General features: G+C 39.3%; 1 protein-coding gene across 3 annotated transcripts in view; it reads right to left on the reverse strand.

The window, feature by feature from the left end:
• Positions 1-24,460, reverse strand: part of PRKG2 (protein kinase cGMP-dependent 2) — a 99,846-nt gene that overhangs the window by 72,351 nt on the left and 3,035 nt on the right. For all 3 annotated transcript variants that reach the window (XM_077882660.1, XM_077882659.1, XM_077882661.1), the window contains exon 2: positions 17,203-17,676. In XM_077882660.1, the coding sequence (XP_077738786.1) occupies positions 17,203-17,663 (461 nt within the window). In that variant the 5' untranslated portion in view covers positions 17,664-17,676. The remainder of the gene's footprint in view (positions 1-17,202; positions 17,677-24,460) is intronic.

A 24,460-nucleotide genomic window follows, 5' to 3' on the forward strand; every position in this document is an offset into this window, starting at 1 on the left:
AACAAGGCAGGAGACCACAAATGTTGGAGAGGATGCGGAGAAAAGGGAACCCTCTTGCACTGTTGGTGGGAATGTGAACTGGGGTAGCCACTCTGGAAAACTGTGTGGAGGTTCCTCAAAGAGTTAAAAATAGACCTGCCCTACGACCCAGCAATTGCACTGTTGGGGATTTACCCCAAAGATACAGATGTAATGAAACGCCGGGACACCTGCACCCCGATGTTTCTAGCAGCAATGTCCACAATAGCCAAACTGTGGAAGGAGCCTCAGTGTCCATCGAAAGATGAATGGATAAAGAAGATGTGGTCTATGTATACAATGGAATATTCCTCAGCCAGTAGAAACGACAAATACCCACCATTTGCTTCAACGTGGACGGAACTGGAGGGTATTATGCTGAGTGAAATAAGTCAGTCGGAGAAGGACAAACATTGTATGTTCTCATTCATTTGGGGAATATAAATAATAGTGAAAGGGAATATAAGGGAAGGGAGAAGAAATGTGTGGGGAAATATCAGAAAGGGAGACAGAACATAAAGACTCCTAACTCTGGGAAATGAAATAGGGGTGGTGGAAGGGGAGGAGGGCGGGGGGTGGGGGTGACTGGGTGACAGGCACTGAGGGGGGCACTTGACGGGATGAGCACTGGGTGTTATTCTGTATGTTGGTAAATTGAACACCAATAAAAAATAAATTTATTATAAAAAAAAGAAAAATTAAACAAAAAATAAACTATCTCACAAAAGGAGTTCTAGACCCTACCATTAAGTTTTCCAGACACTTATGGAAAAAATAATATTAATCTTAATAATTTTTGCCAGAAAAAAAAAAAGAATTTCTCCCAACTTACTTTAGAGTATGGCAATAGCCTGATAACAAAATCCACATCACAAGAAAGAAAAATTAATGTAATTAACCACATGAAAACAGCAAAGGATAAAAAAAATAGCAAAATCTTATTGGATGCAGAAAAAGTATTTGATAAAATCAAACACCTATATGATTTCTAAATTTTAAAAAAGCTCTTAGCAAATTAGAAATAGACTGGAATGGAATCTCATTAATCTGATAAAAGGTTATGTATAGAATAAAACAAAAACAGAAATGGTAAAACACATGGTAAAATACTGAGAGCTTTCCTTGAGGTATCAGAAATTGGATGTTTCAATTTGATCCTGAACCAAAAGTCTGAGCAAATGTAATAAGGTGAGAAAAAAAGAAATAATATCAAAGATGTAACAAAGGAAAAGAAGAAATTAACCTGCCATCCTTCCTAAACCTATCCTAAAGATATGCTGTGTAAGTGGTAAACTATCAAAATTAACAACTGATTTCAACAACTGGATATAAGTCTCCAAACAAATTCAATTATATTCCTCTATCTCAGAATCAAAAAACTAAAAATGAAAATTTTTAATTTATGTCACTTTAAAAAGATAACAAAACATCAACCACACAGAATTTATCAAACAGAAATGTGTAAGACCCCTACAAAGAGAAGTACAAAATATTAAGAGAAATGAAAGAAAGAGATGGAGGCATATACCACAGTTGTGGATGAGAAGACTAAAGTCTTTAATGATGTCAAATCTACTTAGACTAATTAGGTTCAATGAAACCCCAATCTACATTCTGAAAAAAAATTTTATAAAAATGAACAAGGTAATACTAAAATTCTTAGTCACAAAAAGGCCCAAGAATAGCCATCACAACAGTGAACAACACAAAGTTGGAAGTCTTAAAGTAATAGATATCAGGAATTACTATACATCAAAATAATTAGAAGAATATAGTCATGCCACAAGAATGAACTAAAAGACCTGTAGAACAGAGTAGAAAGTCCAAAAATCCACTTACATATACATAAATACTTAATTTAGGACGACGGTTGTACTACAGAGCTATGGGGAAAAACAGACATCAATGGAAAATACATACTTCTAAAATGGTTCACCCTTGTGCATTACCAAGGAAAAGATAACCAAAACCAAAACCAGATAGCACAGCATACATAGCAGAATGGCTAAAATGAAAAAAATGGACAATGCCAAATGCTGCTGAGCATGTAGAGTAACTTAAAACTCATGAAGTTACTAGTGGGAGTATACATTTGTTCAACTACTTTGGAAAATTACACAGCAATCTAAATTAAATGTAAACTTAGATAAAATGTACTACCCAGCAATTCCATTCCTAGGTAGATAAACACCGTAAATTATATATATATAATTTATATATAATATATATTATATACATAACATACTGTGTATGTGTAGATAGATATAGACACAGATAAATATCTACAAAGAGAGAGAGACATACATGACAAATTGTTCATGGCAGCCTTACTCAAAATTGCTAAATACCAGGACACCTGGGTTCAGTTAAGTGTTTGTCTTTGGCTCAGATCATGATCTTAGGGTCCTGGGATCAAGCCCCACACTGGCCTTCCTGCTCAACTGTATGAATAATCTTTTAAAAAGTTGCTAAATTAAAAAAATAAAAATAAAAAAAAATTAAAAGTTGCTAAATACCAAAATTAACCAAATGCCCAACAACAGTAGAATTGATAAACTGTGGTATAACCACCCAGTAACTACTACACAGCAATATTAATTAATAAATTAGTAATTATTAACAATAAATAATAAATTACTGCCACATACAATAACATAAGTGAATCTCGCTATATAAACCAAGCAAGCTAGGAACGCCTGGTAGCTCTGTGGTTAAGCGTCTGCCTTCAGCCTAGGCCGTGATCTTGGAGACCCAGGATCGAGTCCCACATCGAGCTCCCTGCATGGAGCCTGCTTCTCCCTCTGCCTGTGTCTCTGCCTCTCTCTCTGTGTCTCTCATGAATAAATAAATAAAATATTAAAATAAATAAATAAACCAAGCAAGCTAGACTCTATAGAGTACATACCCTATAAATCATTAAAATAAAATTCAAAAAAATTGGGGTGCCTGGGTGGCTCAGTCAATTAAGCATCTGCCTTTGACTCAGGTCATGATCTTGGGGTTCTGGGATTGAGCCACTTGACCAGCTCCCTGCTCAGTGGGGAGCCTGCTTCTCCCTCTCCCTCTGTGCCTCCTCCCCACTCATGCATGCTGTCTCTCAAATAAATAAATAAAATCTTTTTAAAAATTCAAAAATAGGCAAAAAGTAATCTGTGATAATACTAGCACAGACACTGGCTACCTTTGAGGTAGATAATGGGTAGAGATTAGAAGGGAAAAAGAGAGACTGAGGTGCTGGGAATGATTGATTACCTAATCTGTTTGGTGGTTACATGGGCTTGTTCACTTTATGATTTACATACTTCAATGAAAAGTTAATTTAAAAAAATGTGTATATAGCTTTGGAGTCCGAAAATCCTAGGTTCAAATCTCAGCTTGGCCACATCCTTGCTGTACAACCCTGGCCAAGTCACTGAACCTTTCCGAATCTCAAACTTCTCCCCTGTGACTTGACTAGAGCATGGTAATCATATCTACTTCACTGGAATATTATGCACATTAACTAAGGCGCCAATAAATACTTTAAAAATGGCAGTATTAGTAACTAGCGATGGTGGTTGTCATAGCATGTTTTGGGGGGTGAGTAGGAAGTTAGAGTGGAATGGGAAAAGTTCTAGAAACCAGGGAGAAACAAAGAGGCACTGCCAAGACACTCAGCCTCAGTTCCTCCAGCAGGGCTTGAACTCAAATCCCTGTCTATGGGCGGCAGCATCAGTGATCCTCCGGTAATCCTTTTACATCCTCCACTTATTTAATCAACATTCTTGGAAGCAGTAAATTTCTGCCCTCTAAATTGCTTCAGGAAATTTAATTTGTCAAAGTCCACCAACAGTTCCTGTTATATAGGGTCCTCCATCTTCTTTCTCTGGTCCCGAAGATTAGAAGCCTGTGTTCTCACTATTTGCTTTTGTTGGGCAACAGCACGTATCCTGCAAACCTTCTTTGCACAAGGCTCAGTGCAAAGCAGGGGCCAGTGGCCTCTGCCTTCTTTCTTATCTTCTCAAGGATTTCTTGTGAGCATAGAAGTTGAGGCCATGCAACTTGTGTGGCATTTCATAGCTTAATTATATATACGAAAAGAAAGCCTACTGTAAAGCCTATTTGTCAAGGGCACAAGATCTGGAGCCAAGATGCCAGGGTTTGATTCCCAATTCTGCCGCTTATGAACTGGGGAACCCTGGGCAAGTCACTTAATCTCGAGTTTTCTCAGCTGTAAAATTACAATGAACACAGTCCAGGGGTTATGGGATTTCTATGACAATTTAATGAGTTCACAGTATAAACCTCTAAGAACAGCGCCCCGCATGTAAAACATATTACCTAAGGGATAGCTATTACTCATAAGTCAGCAAGTTCCCAGCAATTTAAAAACCTGTAAGTCAAAACAGCCCTAAAACCTATACTTAAGTCCTGTCTTGGTTTTATTGTGAGAGACCCCTTCACAATGGTGGTAAAACTCCTGACAATCCAGCCTCCCTGACTGGCCTCCAGGTGCTCAGAGAACCTGTGGCCCACTGACTTACCTGCAGGTCCACAAATGTGCCAGGCCACCCTGTCTCCTCGCCAGCCATTCCTCCTTCAAAACCCAGCTCGAGATCATCTTTCATGGAGCTTTTCCTGATCCCACCAAGCAAAGTATGCTCCCTCCTTCCTCTGTAGACCTACCTCTTTGAATATGAATCACACAAGACTGCCATACATGTTAGTTTCCCCAAAGAGACTGTGATCTCCAATGGGGTGACTATGTTTTCTTCATCTTCTTATGACCTAAACTCTACAAGTGCACCTGGCACACAGGAGGAACTGGACAAGATCAAGAATGCTAATGGACATGCAAATTCTTTCTCCTAGTTTAAAAATTACGGGTTCAGAGACAAGAGTGGAGAAAAGGAATGTCAGTTACTTGGTAAATAAGCCACAGATAATAAGTAAAATAAGCATCTCTTGATTTCCTTTTCCCCCCAAATTTTTGAGCAACAAACCAACAAGAAAAAAAAGCCTAATAAATGCACATTTATTTGAGAAACTAGATTGAGAAAGATGAGATCATTCCATGATAATCAGAAAATGAGCATGACTTTCTCCCACCAGCTCTCTCACCCTATTGCCCACGTAATTAAATACGGTTGTAATTTAATCATGTTTACTGTTACTTCACGCTCACGACAAAGACTTCTCACTCCCTTTCTTAAATGTGTGCAGATGATCCTATTCCCATGAGCATCCAAGAACAGAGTTTAATAATGAAATGTTGAAAACAACCAACGTTTACAAGGAAGTTAATCTGACACACTCAATGATATGCATAATCGTCATTGTGCTGCATGGTAATTAGGTAGAAATGGTAAATAGTTCCCTTAAAAATCTGTAATGAGTATTTCTCTTAAATTGGCACATTGAACATTTCTGGAGTCAGCTGCAGGGAAGCCTTTTCCTATAATAAAATACTGGTTCCCAATAGTCATTGCACATTATGATCCTCTGGGGAGATTTTATAAATCCTGACGCCCAGGGTGCTCACCTCAAACCAATTTAATAAGACTCCCTGGCGGATGAACCTCAAGCATCGGTATTTTTAAATACTCCCCAGGTGATTACAATGTGCACTCAAGGTGAAGAATTACAGCTGTAAACAAGAAAATGCAAGGGAGCTTGAAGTGCTCCTTTTCCTCTACTAAAGGCTCATGGAGCAATCAATGAATTACTATCAAGTAATTAATGATGATTGATTAATTAATAATAATTTAATTTTGTCACAGGACTTTTCCATGTCTCATTCTCCTCTGCAATATTACAAATAAACACAGAAATGGGAAAATCATTATTCTTCTCTCTCTCCTTCCAGGAAACTACATAGAACCTGAAATGCATCCTAGCACATTGGGGCAATGCTGTCAAGTCAGCCCCAGGACTCTGGACTTTAAAAAAAAAATTGTGGTAAATTTACATTATACAAACTATACCATTTTAAGGGTATAGTGCAGTGGCATTAAGTATATTCTCTCTGTTTTGCAACTATCATCATCATTCGTCTACGGAGCTTTTTTCATCTTCCCAAACTAAAACTCTGTACCCATTAAACAATAGCTCCCATTCTCTGCTCTTGCCAGCCCCTGGCAACCTCTAATTCTGCTATATGTCTCTACAAAGTTGAAGACTCTAGGTTTGCCATATAAGTGGATTACTACAGTATTTGTCCCTTTATGTCCAACTTATTCACTTGGCATAATGTCCTCAAGGTTTGTTCATGTTGCAGCATGAACAAGGAAGGAATTTCCTTCCTTTTTTGAGGCTGAATAATATCCCATTGTATGTATATACTGTATTTTGTTTACCCATTCATCCATCAGTAGACATTGGGTTGATTACACATTTTGGCCCCTATAAATAGCTCACAACATGCTGCTATGGATACACATATACGTGCCTCTGGACTTTTTATGTATTGCTTTACATATCCAGTATGGCTAACATTCTTAGCCAGGGAATCTCACAACAAGAAAACGAAAGGGCCTGGCATAGTGTGTGGATTTCTAAGATGGTCCCGTGATCTCTACCCCCTGGTATTAAGCTCTTATATAATCCCAACCCTCAAGTGAGATGGAATCTGTGATTTGCTCCTTGCCAACAGAATATGGCAACAGTGATGGGAGGGTCACTCCATGTGTGTAATATACAATTTCATCTTAGTCAACTATAAAGAGATTCTCCAAATGGCCTTGAAGAAGTGAGCTGTCCTGTTGTGAAAGGATCTGGGAGCAAAAATATGGTTAGGAACTCTGGGCAGCCACTAGAAGCTGAAAGCAGCCACTGAAGACAGCCAGCAAGAAAGTGAGTATCTCAGTCTTACAACCACAAGGAACTTAGTTCTGCCAACAATCACATGAGCTTGGAGAAGGCCTTCTTCCACTAGAAAGCTCTAGGAAGGGACACAGCCAGCTGACTCCGACTACTATCTTCTGAAGCCCTGAGCAGATGACCTAATCATTGTGCCTAAACTCCCAACCCACAGAAATTCTGAGAGAACAAGTATGTGTTATTCTAAGCCACTAGGTTTGTAGTGGCTTATCACACAGCAACAGAAACGAATACACCTGGGTGTCCTTGAATTTCTAAGTCCAAGAAATTTCAGGTAAAGTCTTATTCACTTTTTACCTACCTTTTCCTCATCTGATCTGGAAAGAAGGGACTGGAAGCTACAGATCTTTCTTTCCTCCATATTTCCCAGAGCTTGGTCTATAAACTCCAAAAAGTTGATCAAAACTACTGCTTGAAATTTACCAATTAAAGTTAATCAGACATGACAAACATATGGACATGACAAACATATACTTCTGGAAGGATTAAATGGACATTAAGAGTTTCTGATTGGGATCCCTGGGTGGCACAGCGGTTTGGCGCCTGCCTTTGGCCCAGGGCGCGATCCTGGAGATCCGGGATCGAATCCCACGTCAGGCTCCCGGTGCATGGAGCCTGCTTCTCCCTCTGCCTGTGTCTCTACCTCTCTCTCTCTCACTGTATGCCTATCATGAATAAATAAAAATTAAAAAAATAATAATAATAAAGCTTCTGTCTTTAAAAAAAAAAAAGAGTTTCTGATTGTTCATCTCTTAGTCTGAATGATATACAAGATATCCTCTGGCCATTCTAAGCTATATATATATATATCTCAAAAAACAACAACAACAACACCCACACAAAAATCTGTCAAAGAAGACTGCACTGAAATATCTATGACTAGCAAATAATTTGAAGGAGAGTCAACATGGAGAGGAGGAGACAAATTATTTTAAAATGAGACTTTAAGAAAAGGAAACAGTTTAATCAAAGGATAAATAAAATATATCTTTCACAGAGAAGGTACTTCCAAAAGGAGTCTAAAAACTGAAAAGCTTTATCCTTAGCTTCAGATATTTTCCCTTTCTTGAGAACCCTAGAAAAAGTCAAGTAGGGCAGCCCCGGTGGTGCAGCGGTTTAGTGCCGCCTGCAGCCCGGGGTGTGATCCTGGAGACGGGGTATCAAGTCCCATGTCAGGCTTCCTGCATGGAGCCTGCTTCTCCCTCTGCCTGTGTCTCTGCCCGCGCCCCCCTCTGAATAAATAAATAAATAAATAAATCTTTGAAAAAAAGAAAAAGAAAAAGTCAAGTGACAGGAGCAAGGCTGCTCAGGCTTCCAGAAAGAAAAGGGAGGCTCTTCTGGAAGTGGACTGCATTGCTTATTAGAAGGCAAAGGTCAGTGGTGATGTTTCCGTCTGATGCAATAAGCACAGAGAGAAAGGTCACTGTTTTCTTGACTATACTGTTTCTACTCTATTCTTTCCTGTGAATCTAGCAAGGAAATGGGCAGTGTCCAGAAAGGCATGCAATGTCTGTAAGAAAAAACTGGGTCAGAAGAGAGTAGCCCATTTCAGAAGACACTTAGAAGATGTGAGGGGAGCTAGAGGCTCCTGCCCAGGCCTCCGGGACAATGGTTCAAAGCTAGACCTGCTAAATTCATCTGGAAGAACTTACTTGCAATCAAGCAGACCCACAAACTGTTACAAATATCATATAAATTAGTATTATAGCAAATAAAATAAGTACAGGTTTTAGAGTAGCTCTGATTAAGTGGCAGCTGTCTTGACACCCAGGTGAACTCACACAGCTTAAGGCACTATGAATGATGACCATGGACTAGCTACTTCTGCCTGCTAAGTAAGCCTCAGACAATAATACTTAGCTGGCAGGTAGACTCTGAAAATGAATAAGATAACTCTAATCTGGGTCATACTGCAGTGTGCCTGGCCTGTAGTAGGTACTTGAAATTGGTACTGGTGGCCTCCACCTAGTCAGACGGTGAAAACAGAGGAAAATGAGGAGGGAACAAAATAAAAGTATATGTGAAAGAAATGGGAGAGAGGAGACAGAAAGACATACAGAAAGGGGAAACAAAAGAGGAAGAAAACAAAACTAAAGAATGAGCTTCACTGATTAAGAAATTCAATATTCAATAAATAGCTGCCGAACTGAAGGTGTTGACCTGAAGGAGTGAAGGCAATCTTGGACACTACATAGCTGCTAGCCAAGGCTGTTGGTCCTCGTGGAGTCTCAGAACAGCATAGTACATGCTAACACTCTCAGGCACAGAGACCACCAGGTGGGGCGTGCCTTCCCCCAGCACTTGGACTCTGGACTATTCACAGCAGGGTGTCTGTCCTCGGGAGCCAAGTATTTTCTGAGGCTTCATGAAACATTTTCCCTAACACCTGGCAACTGGCAGACTGGAAGATGTGAAGATAAGGTGAGAAGGAGCAAAAGGCGCCTATAAACCAAGCAGAAGACCACGTGAGAAGCTGAGAGAGGACCTGGGTGTCCGTGCACAGTGAGGGGGAGCCCAGGGCCTTTGCCTCCAAAGAGAAAGACGACAAGTAACAGGCAGGAAGTGAGAGAGTGGGACCAGGAATCAGAGAGTCTGCCTAAACCTCTTTAACTTCACCAAGATGTCCAGGTGGCCATAACCTAATTCTAGGCAGGTTCCTCAACTTGGCTATGCTCCTTACCTCTGCCAACCACCTTTTTTTAAAAAACAGCACCACCATCCCCACTCTTTCCCTCCATGGACACATCAAGGGGTAGCCATCTACACTGCAGGCTGCACCATCTATAAGAGGTGTCCACATACCCATGGTAGAGAACGTGCACTTGGCATCAGGCAGACATGAATTTTAACCCTGGTTCAGGGAACTACCAACACCATGAGCCTGAGCAAAATGCTGAAAATGACTCTGAGCTTTCATTTTGCCTTCTCTGGTGCCATGGAAAAGCAACTTCCACCTCATCCAGCAACGCTCCTGCCTCCATGAGATAATGTTCAGAAAACAACACCTACCCAGCTGTTATGAGTAATGGTTTTCTCAACCTTTCCTGCATAGCTAGGTCTGATTGGGGTGTCTCAATGCACACCATTGCTGTAAAACATACCCTCTGTAAAACAAAACATATCACCCAGCTGCCTTCACCCATAGCGTCTGGCCATCAGAGCACCATACAATTGGACTTTTCCTTTTTTCTTTCCCTACACAGGGAGTTTCATTTTCTGCTTTTCAGAAGAGTCAAGTGAAGGCAATAGTATTTATAAGCATATATTTTTTAAAGATTTTATTTATTTATTCATGAGAGAGACACACAGAGAGAGAAACAGAGACACAGGCAGAGGGAGAAGCAGGCTCCATGCAGGGAGCCTGACGTGGGACTCGATCCTGGGTCTCCCACCCTGGGCTGAAGGTGGCACTAAACCGCTGAGCCACCCGGGCTGCCCTATAAGCATAATACTATTATGCTATAAATAGTATTATAAACATTCTTATAAATACTATAACACAAAATTTTCAACTATCCAGCTGATTATTAAAAGCCTGTACATAGGCTCTTTCAAATCTTTAATAACCTATTGACATGAAATCTAGATACAGAACCTCTCAGACACCAACATGATTTCATGGAAGTAAAAAAAAAAAGTTTATTTCCCTCCCATCCCCAGCAAAATGTGCCACTACTGCAAACTGATAATAGGGCAGTATTATCTGGAAGTGTAATTTTCAGGGAGAAATAACAATAGCCAGGAGCTGTTTGTAATCATACAAAACAACAGCATTAGAAAAAGCACCCTTTTCTAATTATATATTTAATTTTTTACAAGGCTTCCCAACTAAAATTTAATTTTCATTTTTGAAAAGTAGTACATCGGAGTTGTTAGAACAGACTTGAAACAGCAGAGTTCCTGGTTGAATTCTGGTTCTGATATTAAAAGCTGTGTGATCTTGGGTAAGTTATTTAATTTTGCATGTTATTTAATTTTTCTCAGTTTCCTCATCTATAGAATGGGGGGGGTAAAAATAATAATCTCTATCATACAGGTTTGTTGTGAGAATTAAATAATTCAGTATTTATGAAGCATTCAGAATGGTGCCCGACACATAATTAGTGATATATAAATGCTATTACTTCTACTATTCCTGGTTATTCCATACAAACACCTCGGCCCAATAAAGGAGCTACATTTCTGTAATGCATATTCAAATGCTCAGCCCTGTTTTAGAAAGGAAACACAAATGATAACAACCATACTCTTTCTCCCTCCCTTGATGTAGATCTTATTTACATGGATGACTCACTAGCATTTTCCACTTTTACCTATTCTGCTCCTGGGGTGGGAGTGACAAATGAAACTAATTGTCCTTCCTAAAACTAGAGTCAACATCTGAAGTCAGATGGAAAGTCTTTGTTTTATCCTTCCTTTTCAGGGAAGAACAATAGTTTCAAATGATAGTTTCACTTTCTTAGCGAAAGGCAGTCATACTAGCAACTTGCCAGATGTCTCTGATTAATTTGCCTGTGTTCCACCAGACATTCAGCATGAGCTTGTAATTTTGCTCTGCCAATGCTGAAGTTTGCTAAACAATGTCTACATAAACAGAAAATTTAATTTCAGTGAAAGGTCTGACCTCTGAACACATGGTTGTCTTGGTGCTCAAGGCAGGTCAGACATGGACAGAAATGCTATCTGAACTCTTTCTCGCCCTCCTTTGTCACTGATTCAGTTCTCAATCTTGAGAAGCACTGTACTCATATGGGGACCCATTCTTGTCCCTCCATAGATATCACAGTCTGTGCTATCAGATGGATCAAACCCATTCCCCCTATCCTTGTCACACAGGCCTGAGCTCTGAGGATCCAGCACTTGGTGAACATCGATGTAGTGATTAAGCGCTACTCAACTCTGCTTGGCAGAAGCCAGGAAGCACCACTGTTCCTCCTACCAATCAGTAAGGCATGTCAAAATAAAGCAGACTGGTGCCCAAACTTGACTTGAGGCCTTTGATTTTTGTGGGAAATTCTAAGAACACTAGGAAAAGTACTGGTCTCAAGGTCAAGAATCTTGGATTCTAATCTTAGCTCTGCCACTTACATTGGCATATTCTACAACTCCCCTGCCTCTGTCTCCTCCCCTTCTCCAGTAAAGGGGGTAGCATGAAATAATCTATCAGGTTCTTCGATCTCTAAATCTTCCACTGTTCACCATAATAAATTTAAATCAGAAATCAAAGCACTTGATATACTGTAGTGCTCTGACTCATCATGATTTATGATGCTTCAGTAAGGCTGAGTATCTGTAATAGAAACAGGCTATATGCCCACATAGTTGTATGCCTCTGAAGATCAAAAATGGTCAGTGGATACAAAGCCAAGTCACAAAAGGCTATGATATACTGCAGGCTCAGTGCAGTTTAAGAGTGATCCCACATTGTGCCTGCTTCAATCTGACAGGCACATTCTCTTTTTCTGTGGCTTTGTCCTAAAACCAAACACAGGTCCTATGTTGTCTATATAGATTTCCCAACCTTCTCTGGGTCATAATTCCCATCTCAGGAAATAGCAGTTCCAGTCAAAAACATGCAGTCTATTTCCAAAGAAGATATACAAATGGCCAACACACAAGATGTCCAAAATCACTAATCATCAGAGAAATGCAAATCAAAGCCACAATAAGATATCACCTTTCACCTGTCAGAATGGCCAGTATCAAAGAGACAAGAAATAACAATAATTGGTGAGGATGCGGAGAAAAGGGAACCCTCGTGCACTGTTGGTAAGAATGTAAGTTGGTGCAACCACTATGGAAAACAGTATGGAGATTCCTCAAATAATTAAAATAAAAATACCATATAATCCAGTGATTGCACCATTGGGATTATACCCAAAGAAAATGAAAACACTAATTCGAAAAGATATGTACACCTCTTTGTTTATTGCACCATTTTCTACAATAGCCAAGATATGGAAGTATCTAACCTAAGTATCCATCAATAGATGAATGGGTAAAGAAATGTGATACACACACACACACACACACACACACACACACACACGCAGTGGAATACTACTCAACCATAAAAAAGAATGTGATTTTGTCATTTATGGATAGAACTAGAGGGTATCATGCTAAGTGAAATAAGGCAACAGAGAAAGGCAAATACTATATAATTTTACTTACATGTAGAATCTAAAAAACAAAGCAGAACAAACAAACAGATACAAACCCAGAAGTACAAAGAACAAATCGGTAATTGCAAAAAAGAGAAGGGTGGGGAATGGATGAAGGTAAGTGGGAAGTACAGCCTTCCCATTCTGCAAAGAATAAGTCACAGGGATGAAAAGTATAGCATAGGGAAGGTAGTGAATGGTATTGTAATAGCCCTGTATAGGCAACAGATGGAAGCTACACTTCTGGTGAGCATGGCATTACTTACAGAGTTGTCAAATCATTATGTTGTATACCTAAAACTAATATAACATTTTGTGTCAACTCTACTTCAATTAAAACACAATACATAACCTAGAACTGCAATATCCAATACAGTAGTCACTAGACACATGTGGCTATTTAATTTTAAAGTTAATTAAAATAAAAATTCCATTCCTCAGTGTCACTAGCCATATTTTCAGTGCTCACAGCCACATTTTGCTATTGGCTAACCGCACTGAACAAAACAGATTATAGAACATGTCCATCGTTGTAGAAAGTGCTACTGAACAGCACAGAATGATGAGTTTCCCAATGTTATTAGAGCATGTACGTTCTTCCATATAAACCAAGGAGGTACATCTATACAGTTTAAGCTATCCCTTCAGACCCTACAGGAACACTTGATGGGTTCAGGACAACAAAGCTGGCATGAGTGAGCTGCCTAGCAGTTGATGAAGTTCACTTGCCATTTACAATATATTTGAGCATGGGGCCCCAGCAAGCTCACAGACTGCTGTGGCATGGGTTTTACAGTTTCTCACGAATTACTGAATTTGAATTCTTCAAATTTCAAATCTATCATTCCCCCCACGTTATTTTATGGTTTCCATCAGTATTCATATCTCCCTCATGTTGTTGATTGCAAAAGGGCTGGGAATCTTCCCTCGCTTTCTTGCTCACTATTAAGTCCTGTTAATTAAAAAGACATCCTTTTTGACAAAAAGACTGAAAAGCCATTCAATGGTTTTCTGACTCAGCACAGAGGGAAGGATTCCAAAATGTTGTTGACACATATTCATGGGAACGAATTTAGCATAAATTCAGCCAGGAAATTTTATAAATAAAGTGCAACATGTAAGTCACGAGAATTTAAAAATAAATGAAGGAAACATTTTGACTGATACTTTAAACCCTCTAATATCTGTTTGGAAAAGTAGCCAAACCAATGAGTGCTATATGCCATCCTTTTATCAGTTAATGATGTTCCCATCTTTTCTAAGGCTCAGATTTCTAGAAAATTGTTTCTTCCAAAATTTCTGATAGACTGTGTAAAAGATACATAAAAACATCCAAAGTTTACTTGGGGCTTTTCTCTAAAAGTAGAATATTTGAAACTGGAAAATGAATTGTAATATTAAGTACTTTAAAAAAAACTGGAAAATTTAAAATCTCTGACTTGATGTTAGTTCTCTATACTTAGCCAGTTATTCCAAACATAAGAAGAAAGACATCGGCAAGGGAAATTGTAAGAAAAAATTGAGGCAAAACCTTCTGCAAGGGAACCTGAAGCACAAACCAATCAATAAAAAAAACAGTGGTCCCTAAATTCTCTTTTTTTTTTTTTTTTTTCAATTTAAAACCACAAGGCTTTATCAAAGTATATGGGGACTCTTAAGTCAGGGATGATCTAGTCTGGTCTCTTCAGGACTTATCCATTTAAAAAACCCATTAGCAGGGTATCTGGGTGGCTCAGTTGGTTAAGCATCTGCCTTCAGCTCAGGTCTTGATCCCAAGGTCCTGGGATGGAGTTTTACATGGGGCTTCCTGCTTCTGCCTCTCCCCTGCTTGTGCTCCCTCTCTCTATCTCTCAATGAATGAGAAGATATGAATGAATGAATGAATGAATGAATGAATGAATAACTAAATAATGAATGAATGAATGAATGAATAAATAAATAAATACAACCTATTGGCCTATTTCTTCATCATGATCTCAACGTAGACTTGTACCCATCTGGCTTGCCTTCATGATAAGGGCAATCATTGTTAATCCTATTCAAGAGATCTAATGTCTTCTCTCCAATGTCCCACTCATTATAGATAGGTGGTCTGGTCCAGAAATTGACTGTACCTAACTCCTGATTTTCTTTTCCTGATTATAATAGAGCTAATAAAGCAATACAAAGAAAAAATTTTATACAAAGGAATGTGTGTATCTTGGATTGTTCAGTTACCTAAAGCCAGGAGAAGGGTTTTCTGCCTCAAGATGGCCAAGTCTTTGGAACAAAAGAATTAAACATAATATTTGCTAAAGAGAAATGTGGTAGAATATGTAGGAAGATGGTGAATGAAGATGAACTGCTATTAAATTCTCTCATGCTTCTCTCAGATATACAAGAACATTCCTATTTGAAAGATTTTTTGTGGGTAAATAATACACTGTGCTTACATAAATATAGCAATATACTACATAACATGGAGTATTAACTCTATATGCATATATCTCTATTATATCAAAAGAGCACTAGATGATATCTAATTTTTATAAAACAAGCACAAATCCACACCATTAAAAATAAACACTAGTTTTGCAAAGGGGATATATAAGACCTTTCTAAACCAACTAATAATAAAACCCTCAGCTTATAGCAAACCCTTCTCTTTTTTTACCACAAATTCTTCTGAACTCTAATATTAATCAGATTTCTTTCAGCCTCAGGGTATTATGATTAATAACCCAGCATGACTTGTTTCCTTAGCAAATATTTATTGATCCCTCACTATGTGACTGTCAACAAACTGATGAATTAAACCTCCCTTCATAATCCCGTTGTCAAAATTCATCATTTATTTGTTTAAGTCAGAAGTTTTATGTTGATTTATATGACTCATGTTTATGAATAAGTTAAAATTTGTTTTAAATTCACAACTCTTCCATTTTGCCAAGAGAGATCCAGGCTCAGCCAAGATATTATCAAGGCAAAAGATCTAATTTTAACTAATAAGTATTCATTCATTTTAAAATAATGCAGAAAAGAGACCCCAACTTGGGATGACTCTAGTTAATCTTTTCTGGTTAGGAAATTCAATCTTCAGTTAGAAAAAAATGTACAAACACGTGCCATGCCCAGACATGCACACATACGCGCACATACAAGAATGCTGTCATACAAAACATGAGAGACACCTAACTCTGGGAAACGAACAAGGGGTAGTGGAAAGGGAGGTGGGTGGGGTGACTGGGTGATGGGCACTGAGGGGGGCACTTGGTGGGATGAGCACTGGGTGTTATGCTAAATGTTGGCAAATTGAACTCCAATAAAAAATTTTTAAAAAAAGAATGCTGTCATAAACATTTATAATTTCTTATAAAAATCCTTATTTTGAAAATTAATCTTTTCATTGTTCCTCTGCCTGCAAGGCCCTTTCCACCTAATCTATGCTTCTTTCCCTCCTTTCAGTCTCAGGTAAAGGTCACCTCCTTGGCCAGGCCTCCAGGACAATCCAAATTCTGTTGCGTCCTGCCTTTCTCTCCCCCTAATCACAGACACCACTACTATACTGTTGGTTTCCATCATATCATTTGTCCCAAATAATGATTACACAATGTCTACTTGTTTTTGTGTAGACCTTCTCCCCATGAGAAATGCTCTGTGCCTGTCTGCTCACTAACATGCGTTAAGCATCTAACACAGTGCCTTAAACTGTGGGATGGGTGAATGAACTCATCCCCCTCTTAGGATCCAACTTATTCCTTTTTCATGATGCCTGCAGACTAAGTGCCAGCACATGGTTTTTGCTACACACACTCATAATTCACTGTGATCTGTGCACACTTTTAAGTCCACTCCTCTGGACAGAGAGAGAAGGACAGACTTCTAGGACTCTCTGTGGACTCCCCTAGGGTTTTCCAGAGAATGGACATGCCTTCCATAAACTCAGCTCCTCAGTTATACATATCACAAACCAATGTCCGGGTAAAGCACCATTCCTGATTTACAAGAAAGTTCTGCCTAAGGGAGAGCCTTTTCCACAGCAGACTCATTTTAGCCAAGCCTCGGTCTCCAAGTCTGCAAGGGTTATTATCTCTTGGCCACTGAGGCAGCCTAAAAACTCTCACCCTCGTCTTAGATGTGACATCAAAGCTCTTGGAGTCAAAGAGTGGGGTTAACTTCTTACCTGGAGTCCTTTCTGACTCTGGCTTTCTCAAAAGAAAATTCGGGGGGTTTATTGAGGTCATAGGTTCGGCTTGTTGGCTCAGCAGACACTCCAGCTTTTGCCCCCCTCCTGCTATGAAGGGACACCAATCCTGAGGCCTTGCGGTGCACCTCAAGAGGCACTTTATCTGGAGAGGCCTGCGGCAGGCTTCCTCCCTGCAGGTGCACCACATCCTGAAGCTTGTTCAGCTGGATGCACTTGTTCTGGAGCTCCTCCGTGAGCTCGGCAACGGCCGCTGTCTGCCTCGACAGCTGTTCCCGAAGCTCCTTCAAGTGGTATTCCCGCTCCTGGATCTCAGCCTCCTTCCTCCTCAGCTCTCTCTCCAGCTCTACCACCTTGCTCCGCAGCGCGTGGGTACTGAGGTTCCCCGGGTGGCCATCGGGATGCTTAGGATGTTTGGGTTTCACTGAACCATTTCCCATTTTGCTCAAGGACCTGAGAGAGGGCAGAGAGAGTGGGGAATTACCTGGTGGAGTGTCACCACCCCCCAGCCGCCCCCCAAACCCCGCTTCATTCTGATCGGTTTCATGAATAGAAACACAGCCACTATTGTTTGATAAGCAATAAATTCCCCTTCTTCCAGAAGGAAAGCTATCGACTGATTTCCTTTATGTCTGTATGAGCTGGCACTTGGTTTCATTCTTCCCTGTCCCTTTGATGGCACAGGCGTCACACCTAAGCATTTTGCACAAGTGGCCTGAGTTACCTGCTCTTCTCTCTGGCCGTTGTCCCTGGACAGCTGTCAAATGCATCAAAACCAAAATGCAATCTGGATGTCGGCATGGCAAAGATGCAGCACAAATGAGCAGCTACAGAAGCAGAAGCTTGGACATGTCACCACTCTCCCTGCTCCCCGTGTAGCTACAGCAAGAAACTATTCCCTGATTTATAAAATAGCGCATCTGCATTCTTCCTCTGGATCAGACTGAGTTGCTGTTGCTTAATTAACACCTTTCTCCTGTCGTATATACCTTCTATGTTTTGTTTTTCTGATAGTGCTTGCTGTTAAAAAGTTCTGGGTGGCAGTCACTAGAAAGTAAAGGAGAGGTATGGGAATTCTTTTTTTTAATTTTTTTTTATTTATTCATGAGAGACACAAAGAGAGAGAGAGAGAGAGAGGCACAGACACAAGCAGAGGGAGAGGGAGAAGCAGGCTCCATTCCATGCAGGGAGCCCGACATGGGACTCGATCCCTGGTCTCCAGGACCACACCCTGGACTGAAGGCGGCGCCAAGCCACTGATCCACCCGGGCTGCTCAGGTATGGGAATTCTTTGACATCTTTTATTATATCCTAAAGCCAAAGTTGTCCAAAAATGATGATGTGTGGCGCAAGGCTCCATTCTTCTCCTATAAAGAATATTCTCAAGGTAGGCCCCAAAGTAAGTCCCTAACCCAGCAGATCTCAGGATGTGATACATAAATCAGGATTATCAGGGTGGTTTTAGTTGATTCAGAATGGATTTTTTCGTTCAAAGCTATGTGTTTATTTTAACATTGCTTAGAAATATAAATAATTGGCCCCACAAAGTTGTGATTTCTTTGATATTATTGCTTATGTGGAAGATAAATCAGGTATTCAGGTTTACCGAATCCAATTCAATGACATTTTTTTTAAAATCACCTGCAGATAATAAGCACACATGAGCAAAACCAAAAAGGAGAATTTGAAGGGGGAGTTTGGAAAATGCTGCTTTGATTATTTCTCATAAGGTTTAAGTCTTTTTAGGCTTTTTAGTTTAAATATAAACTTGATATTCTGCACTTGCACTTTTTGACAGCCGTAACTCAAGAAGCATTATAACACTTGTAAACTAAGTGTAAATTATTTCTCATTATATAATATCCGAAGAGCTAGATGAAACCTTGTAGTTACATAAACCACACATTCTTGCCTCTCTCTCCCTCCAACTTTCAAACTCAAGGAGAAAAGAAATGCTTAGACTGATTTCATTAGCTCCTCCAGAATAACTGTGACCTCCACCACAATAAAGGCATAGATGGAAAGATGTAAAACAGCCTCTAAATCTCCAGCAGATGCAACCAAATAGCCAATGCACATCGCCTAAGATGGATGGTGCAAAGAGAAAATAAATGTGCTTATAGAAATAATCTTGCAATACCCAGATATTCCTCATAGAATTTGGGTTCAGAGTAGTCATTAATAAACATTAGCCTCCAGAGAATTGCCTTGCTACGTTGCAGAGATGTGGCAGGTTTAACCTTTAAGTTTCTCTTGACTTGGCAGCATTTAATATTCTTATGTATTAAGAATATATAAGGTTGAGGAGACTAGAATTCAAAGAAGTGGCCCTGGACAACCTTGTGTCCAAATAAGCAATTCAGAAGATGTTAGATTGGGACCTAGAAATAAACTTGAATGTGATTATGAATGACAGGCAGGAGATGGGTGCTCCTGGAGGCATCTTAAATTAATATGTGCACAAGTTTTTAACATGTGGCAGTGAGCCATTTTCTAGACATGCTTTTTAGGTCCATGAACAAGCATTCCCAACCAAGGAAGGATGGAGGGAGAGGACTGGTCAGAGGAAAAGGAATTGCCTTATAAAGAAAAATGAACATAAAAACTTTTAAATGTAATATTAAACTCATTTGTTATTCATGAAACCATTGTTTACTAAGACCGAACTAAGTGTCATGTACTATATCAGGGGCATAACTTCATGAATTTGCAATCAAATTTGACAGAGAAAACAGTTCCAGCATTTTAAACATGAAAAGACTTAGAATCATTTTTGCTCTATGTATGGTATTCAAAATATCCTGTTCCAATCCAATAATTTTACAAACTTGAAACACAATTAGGCAGGTGTTAAATTCTCCCAAAACACCAACTCTTCTCTGGTTTTAATGAAGACAGTTCAGAAGCTATATAAATCTTTCCAGCTATTTAGAATTCCAAAGAGGGGTGAAATGAGAGTAACTAACTCATCTTTCAAGTAACTAATTTAAGATATGTAAGTAAATCACTGAATGGCTCAATACTAAGTCTGATTTCTTAGTTCACTCATTTAAATTTTGTTGTTCCTTAAGCTAAGGCTTCAAGTGCTTGGCTTCACAAAACCTAATTAGGTTCACTCTGTTTCTTATATTAGTCACTAAGATAGATAAACTATTTCTCCAAAATGTATTGCTAAGCCACAAGGAGAATATATTGCTAGCAACTCAGGATGTTGCTCCATTGATCTAGCAACTATAGGTTATTAGAGTCATTCTTAGAGGGCAAGACATGATGTAATAAGAAAGGAGCTTGGAGACGAAGATCAGAATTTAACATGAACAATGGAGTCAGGCCAACCAGCATAGAAAACCAATCTGCCCTTTCCCAGCTGTGTGACTTTTGACAAATGACTTAAGAGTCCTGTTTTCCCATCCAGAAAATGGATATAATTATATCCAGCTCATAGGGTTATTATGAAGATTGTGTTTATAAGGTATCCTGCGCAATGTTTGGCACACAGCAGGCACCAAGTAGCTCTTAGAGTGTGTGGCCAGGGACAGGCACTGAGTGTTCCAGGAGGAAACCCCTACAAGAGATCACTGCTGAGTGGAACAAAGTCTGGCATGCTGGATGTCTTCTGGTTAAGAGATCTCTAAAGATGTCAATCATTCCCTGGGGTGAGGGGAACCTTACTCTGCCTGGTTTAGCTCTTCCATTAAGAAAAGAAATGATTGTGGGACAGCCTGGGCAACCTTCCCTGATAAGGGAAACTCCACCTAAACATGGAGACCAGAAATGTCATAAATGACCCAGCCCAGGTTCCAGGACTCCAAGGACTCCACAAGCTTTGTCATTCCCTCACACTGCCCCTACCTATTTTCACATATTGCAGTGTAATCCTTAAGCCAAAGGGGCCTGCCTAAGTATCTTTAAGGACAATAAAAAAACATGGCTCACTGTGAAGGCAGTATTCTTCTGTATCCAGAAACAGGCAAGAGGAGTAGAATGAGCTGTGGCATTTAGCAAGAAGAGAGGAAAAGTATATACAATTTTAAATTATTATTACATTAATTTGACCACTACTTCAGAAATGTCATATATAAGAAGTAACTAGAAAAGATACAGAAGAAGCAAAAATGACTATGAAGTCTCTTGCAGGTGGATTCATACTTGGGAGCCAACGTGGGAGGAATTAGGCTTTGTTGTCTGTTTTTCCTCCAGCCCTAGGGTAGCTTGAAACCAAAATCTTGGCTCTGATCTGGATAATATCTATTTCTCTCTCTCCCCCATCTGGAGTCTGATATAAATATATTTATCTGTAAATATGGGAGATGGTATAGTGCTGGCTAAGGTCACAGAGCCAGAGTCTCAATCAGAGCACTTTCACTTAGTATGTATCTGCCCTTGGCCATGATTTTGGGCTTGAGTGTCAATAACAGAACAGATGGACAGACCCATAGATAAAGCCATGGGCAGATAAAATCACTATGCATATCATGTAGAGTTGTTAAAGGAAATGAGATAAACCATATTAAATATGATTATTATTACTGTTACCATTATTTACCCAACAAAATAACTCATCTTATTAGATAAACTTTTTGATCAAAAAATACGTACTACACGAACACAATATTATAGAAGAACAAAGACAGTGGTGATACACCCAGATTTCAAGACTTACTATTAAAAAAAAAAAAAAAAGAAAAGAAAAACGTACTATAAAGCTGCAGTAATCAAGACAGTGTGATATTAGTGAAAGAATAGACAAATAGGGGAACCCTGGGTGGTGTAGCGGTTTAGCGCCTGCCTTTGGCCCGGGGCGCGATCCTGGAGACCCGGGATCGAATCCCAAGTCGGGCTCCCAGTGCATGGAGCCTGCTTCTCCCTCTGCCTGTGTCTCTGCCTCTCTCTCTCTCTCTCTCTCTGTGTGACTATCATAAATAAATAAAAATTAAAAAAATTTTAAAAAAAAGAATAGACAAATAGACCAATGGTGTATAATAGAGCTCAGAAACAGACCCATATAAATATAGTTAACTGACCTTTGACAAAGGAACAAAAGCAGTTCAATGGAAAAAGGATAATTTTTTAACAAATTGGACATCCATACAAACACACATACACACTTGAATCTAGACGCATCTTCTATCTTTCACAAAAATTATCCTCAAATGTATCAAAGACCTAAGAGTAAAACACAAAACTATAAAATTGCTAGCAGACAATATAGGTAAAAATTGAACTGGTTCCCAGTTTGGTGATGGCTCTTTAGATAAAAAACTGAAAGCACAATCCATGAAAGGAAAAAAGTTGATAAAGTGGACCTCGTTAACATTTAAAACGTCTGCTCTGCAAAGACACTGTTGAGAAAACGCTAGAACAAGCCACAGACTGGAAGAAAGCATTTGCAAATCACATATCTAATAAAGGACTAGTATCCAAAATATACAAAGAACCCTTAACACTCCACAATAAGAAAACAAACACCCAGTGGAAAAATGGGCAAAAATATAAACAGATACCTCACCACAGAAGATACACACATGGAAAATAAGGATACGAAAAGATGCACAACACTGTATGTCATTAGAGAATCTCAAATTAAGTCAACGGTGAGATACCACTAGACACCTATAAGAATGCTTAAAGGGATCCCTGGGTGGTGCAGTGGTTTGGCGCCTGCCTTTGGCCCAGGGCGCGATCCTGGAGATCCGGGATCGAATCCCACGTCAGGCTCCCGGTACATGGAGCCTGCTTCTCCCTCTGCCTGTGTCTCTCCCTCTCTCTCTCTCTCTCTGTGACTATCATAAATAAATAAAAATGTAAAAAAAAAAAAAAAAAAAAAAAGAATGCTTAAAATCCAAGCACTGCCAACACCAAAAGCTGGAAATGAGTTTCTTATAAATTGGGAGTTTCTTATAAAGCTATATAATTACATAATGCATCAATCACATTCCTTGGTATTGATTCAACTGATACGAAAATGTATGTCCACACCAAAACCTGCACATAGATGTTTACGGTGGCTTTATTCATAACCACCACAACCTGGAAGCAATCAGGATATCCTTCAATGAATATACAGATAAACAAACTGTGGTATACCTACACAGGTATTACTCAGGGTTGAAAATTAGTAATGATCAAGTCATGAAAAGACATGCAGGAATTTTAAATACCTATTGCTAAGTGAAAGAAGTCAATCTGGAAAATCCACACAGCACATGATTCTAACTATATGACATGCTGGGAAAGATAAAACTTAGAGACATTAAAAAGATCAGTGGTTGCAGGGACTTGGGAAGATGGAGAGAGGTCTGAATAGGAGAAGCACAGAGGAATGTGGGGGCAGTGAAACTACTGTGTGATGCTGTGACGGTGGACACACGTCTTATACAGTTGTCCAAACCTATAGAATGTACAACACAAAGAATGAACCGTATTGTAAACTAGGCACCTTAGTTAATAATCATGTATCAATACTGGTTCAACAGTTATAGCAAATGAAGGACACTGATGCAACATGTTAAGAATAGGGGACCATGGAAGTGGGGTGGAGGGTCAAGGGAGCATATGGAAACTCTCTGTGAGCTTCATCTAATTTTTTTATAAATCTAAAACTGCCCTAAAAACTAAAGTCTATTAATTTTTTTTAAAAAACCCACATATTAAGGAGTGAATGCAAAAAAAAAAAAAAAAAAAGCCAATAGCATATTCAGGAAACAGGCTGAAATGCACGATGGGAGGAAGAGTAATGAGACATGAAAAGTGTAGTGGAGGAATAAGATGCTGAAGAACTTCATATGGCATGTTATGGTATCTGCCTTTTTGTGCAGGTCAGGTTTTTTTTCAAGTTATATGGTCAGATTTGTCCTTGAGAAAAAAAAATAATTTTCTTGGCCATAAATATGGAATGAAGGGAAAGGAGTTTAGAGGGAGAGAAACAAACTAAGAGGTTATTGCACCAATTCAAGTAAAAGGTGATGAGGACAGGGTAAGGCCAAAGTCCCAACCCCATTCTCATGTCTTGAACTTCTTGAACTCAAGATCAAAATGGACCAACTCCACCGTAGCCAGAAAAGAAAGACATGATCACCAGGAATTTGGTAAAAACTATGGCCATAGGCAACTCTGCAATTTCCTTCCCTTCAGTGAATATGAAAAGTAATATCGATTCTCTTTTTTTGATGTGGGAAGTTTACCCTGAAATCAGAGGACTGAATTACACAGGTTTTTATAAATAGTCTTCTAAGTC

This window comes from Canis aureus, chromosome 33 (assembly GCF_053574225.1).
Source record: "Canis aureus isolate CA01 chromosome 33, VMU_Caureus_v.1.0, whole genome shotgun sequence".
Taxonomy (NCBI): domain Eukaryota; kingdom Metazoa; phylum Chordata; class Mammalia; order Carnivora; family Canidae; genus Canis; species Canis aureus.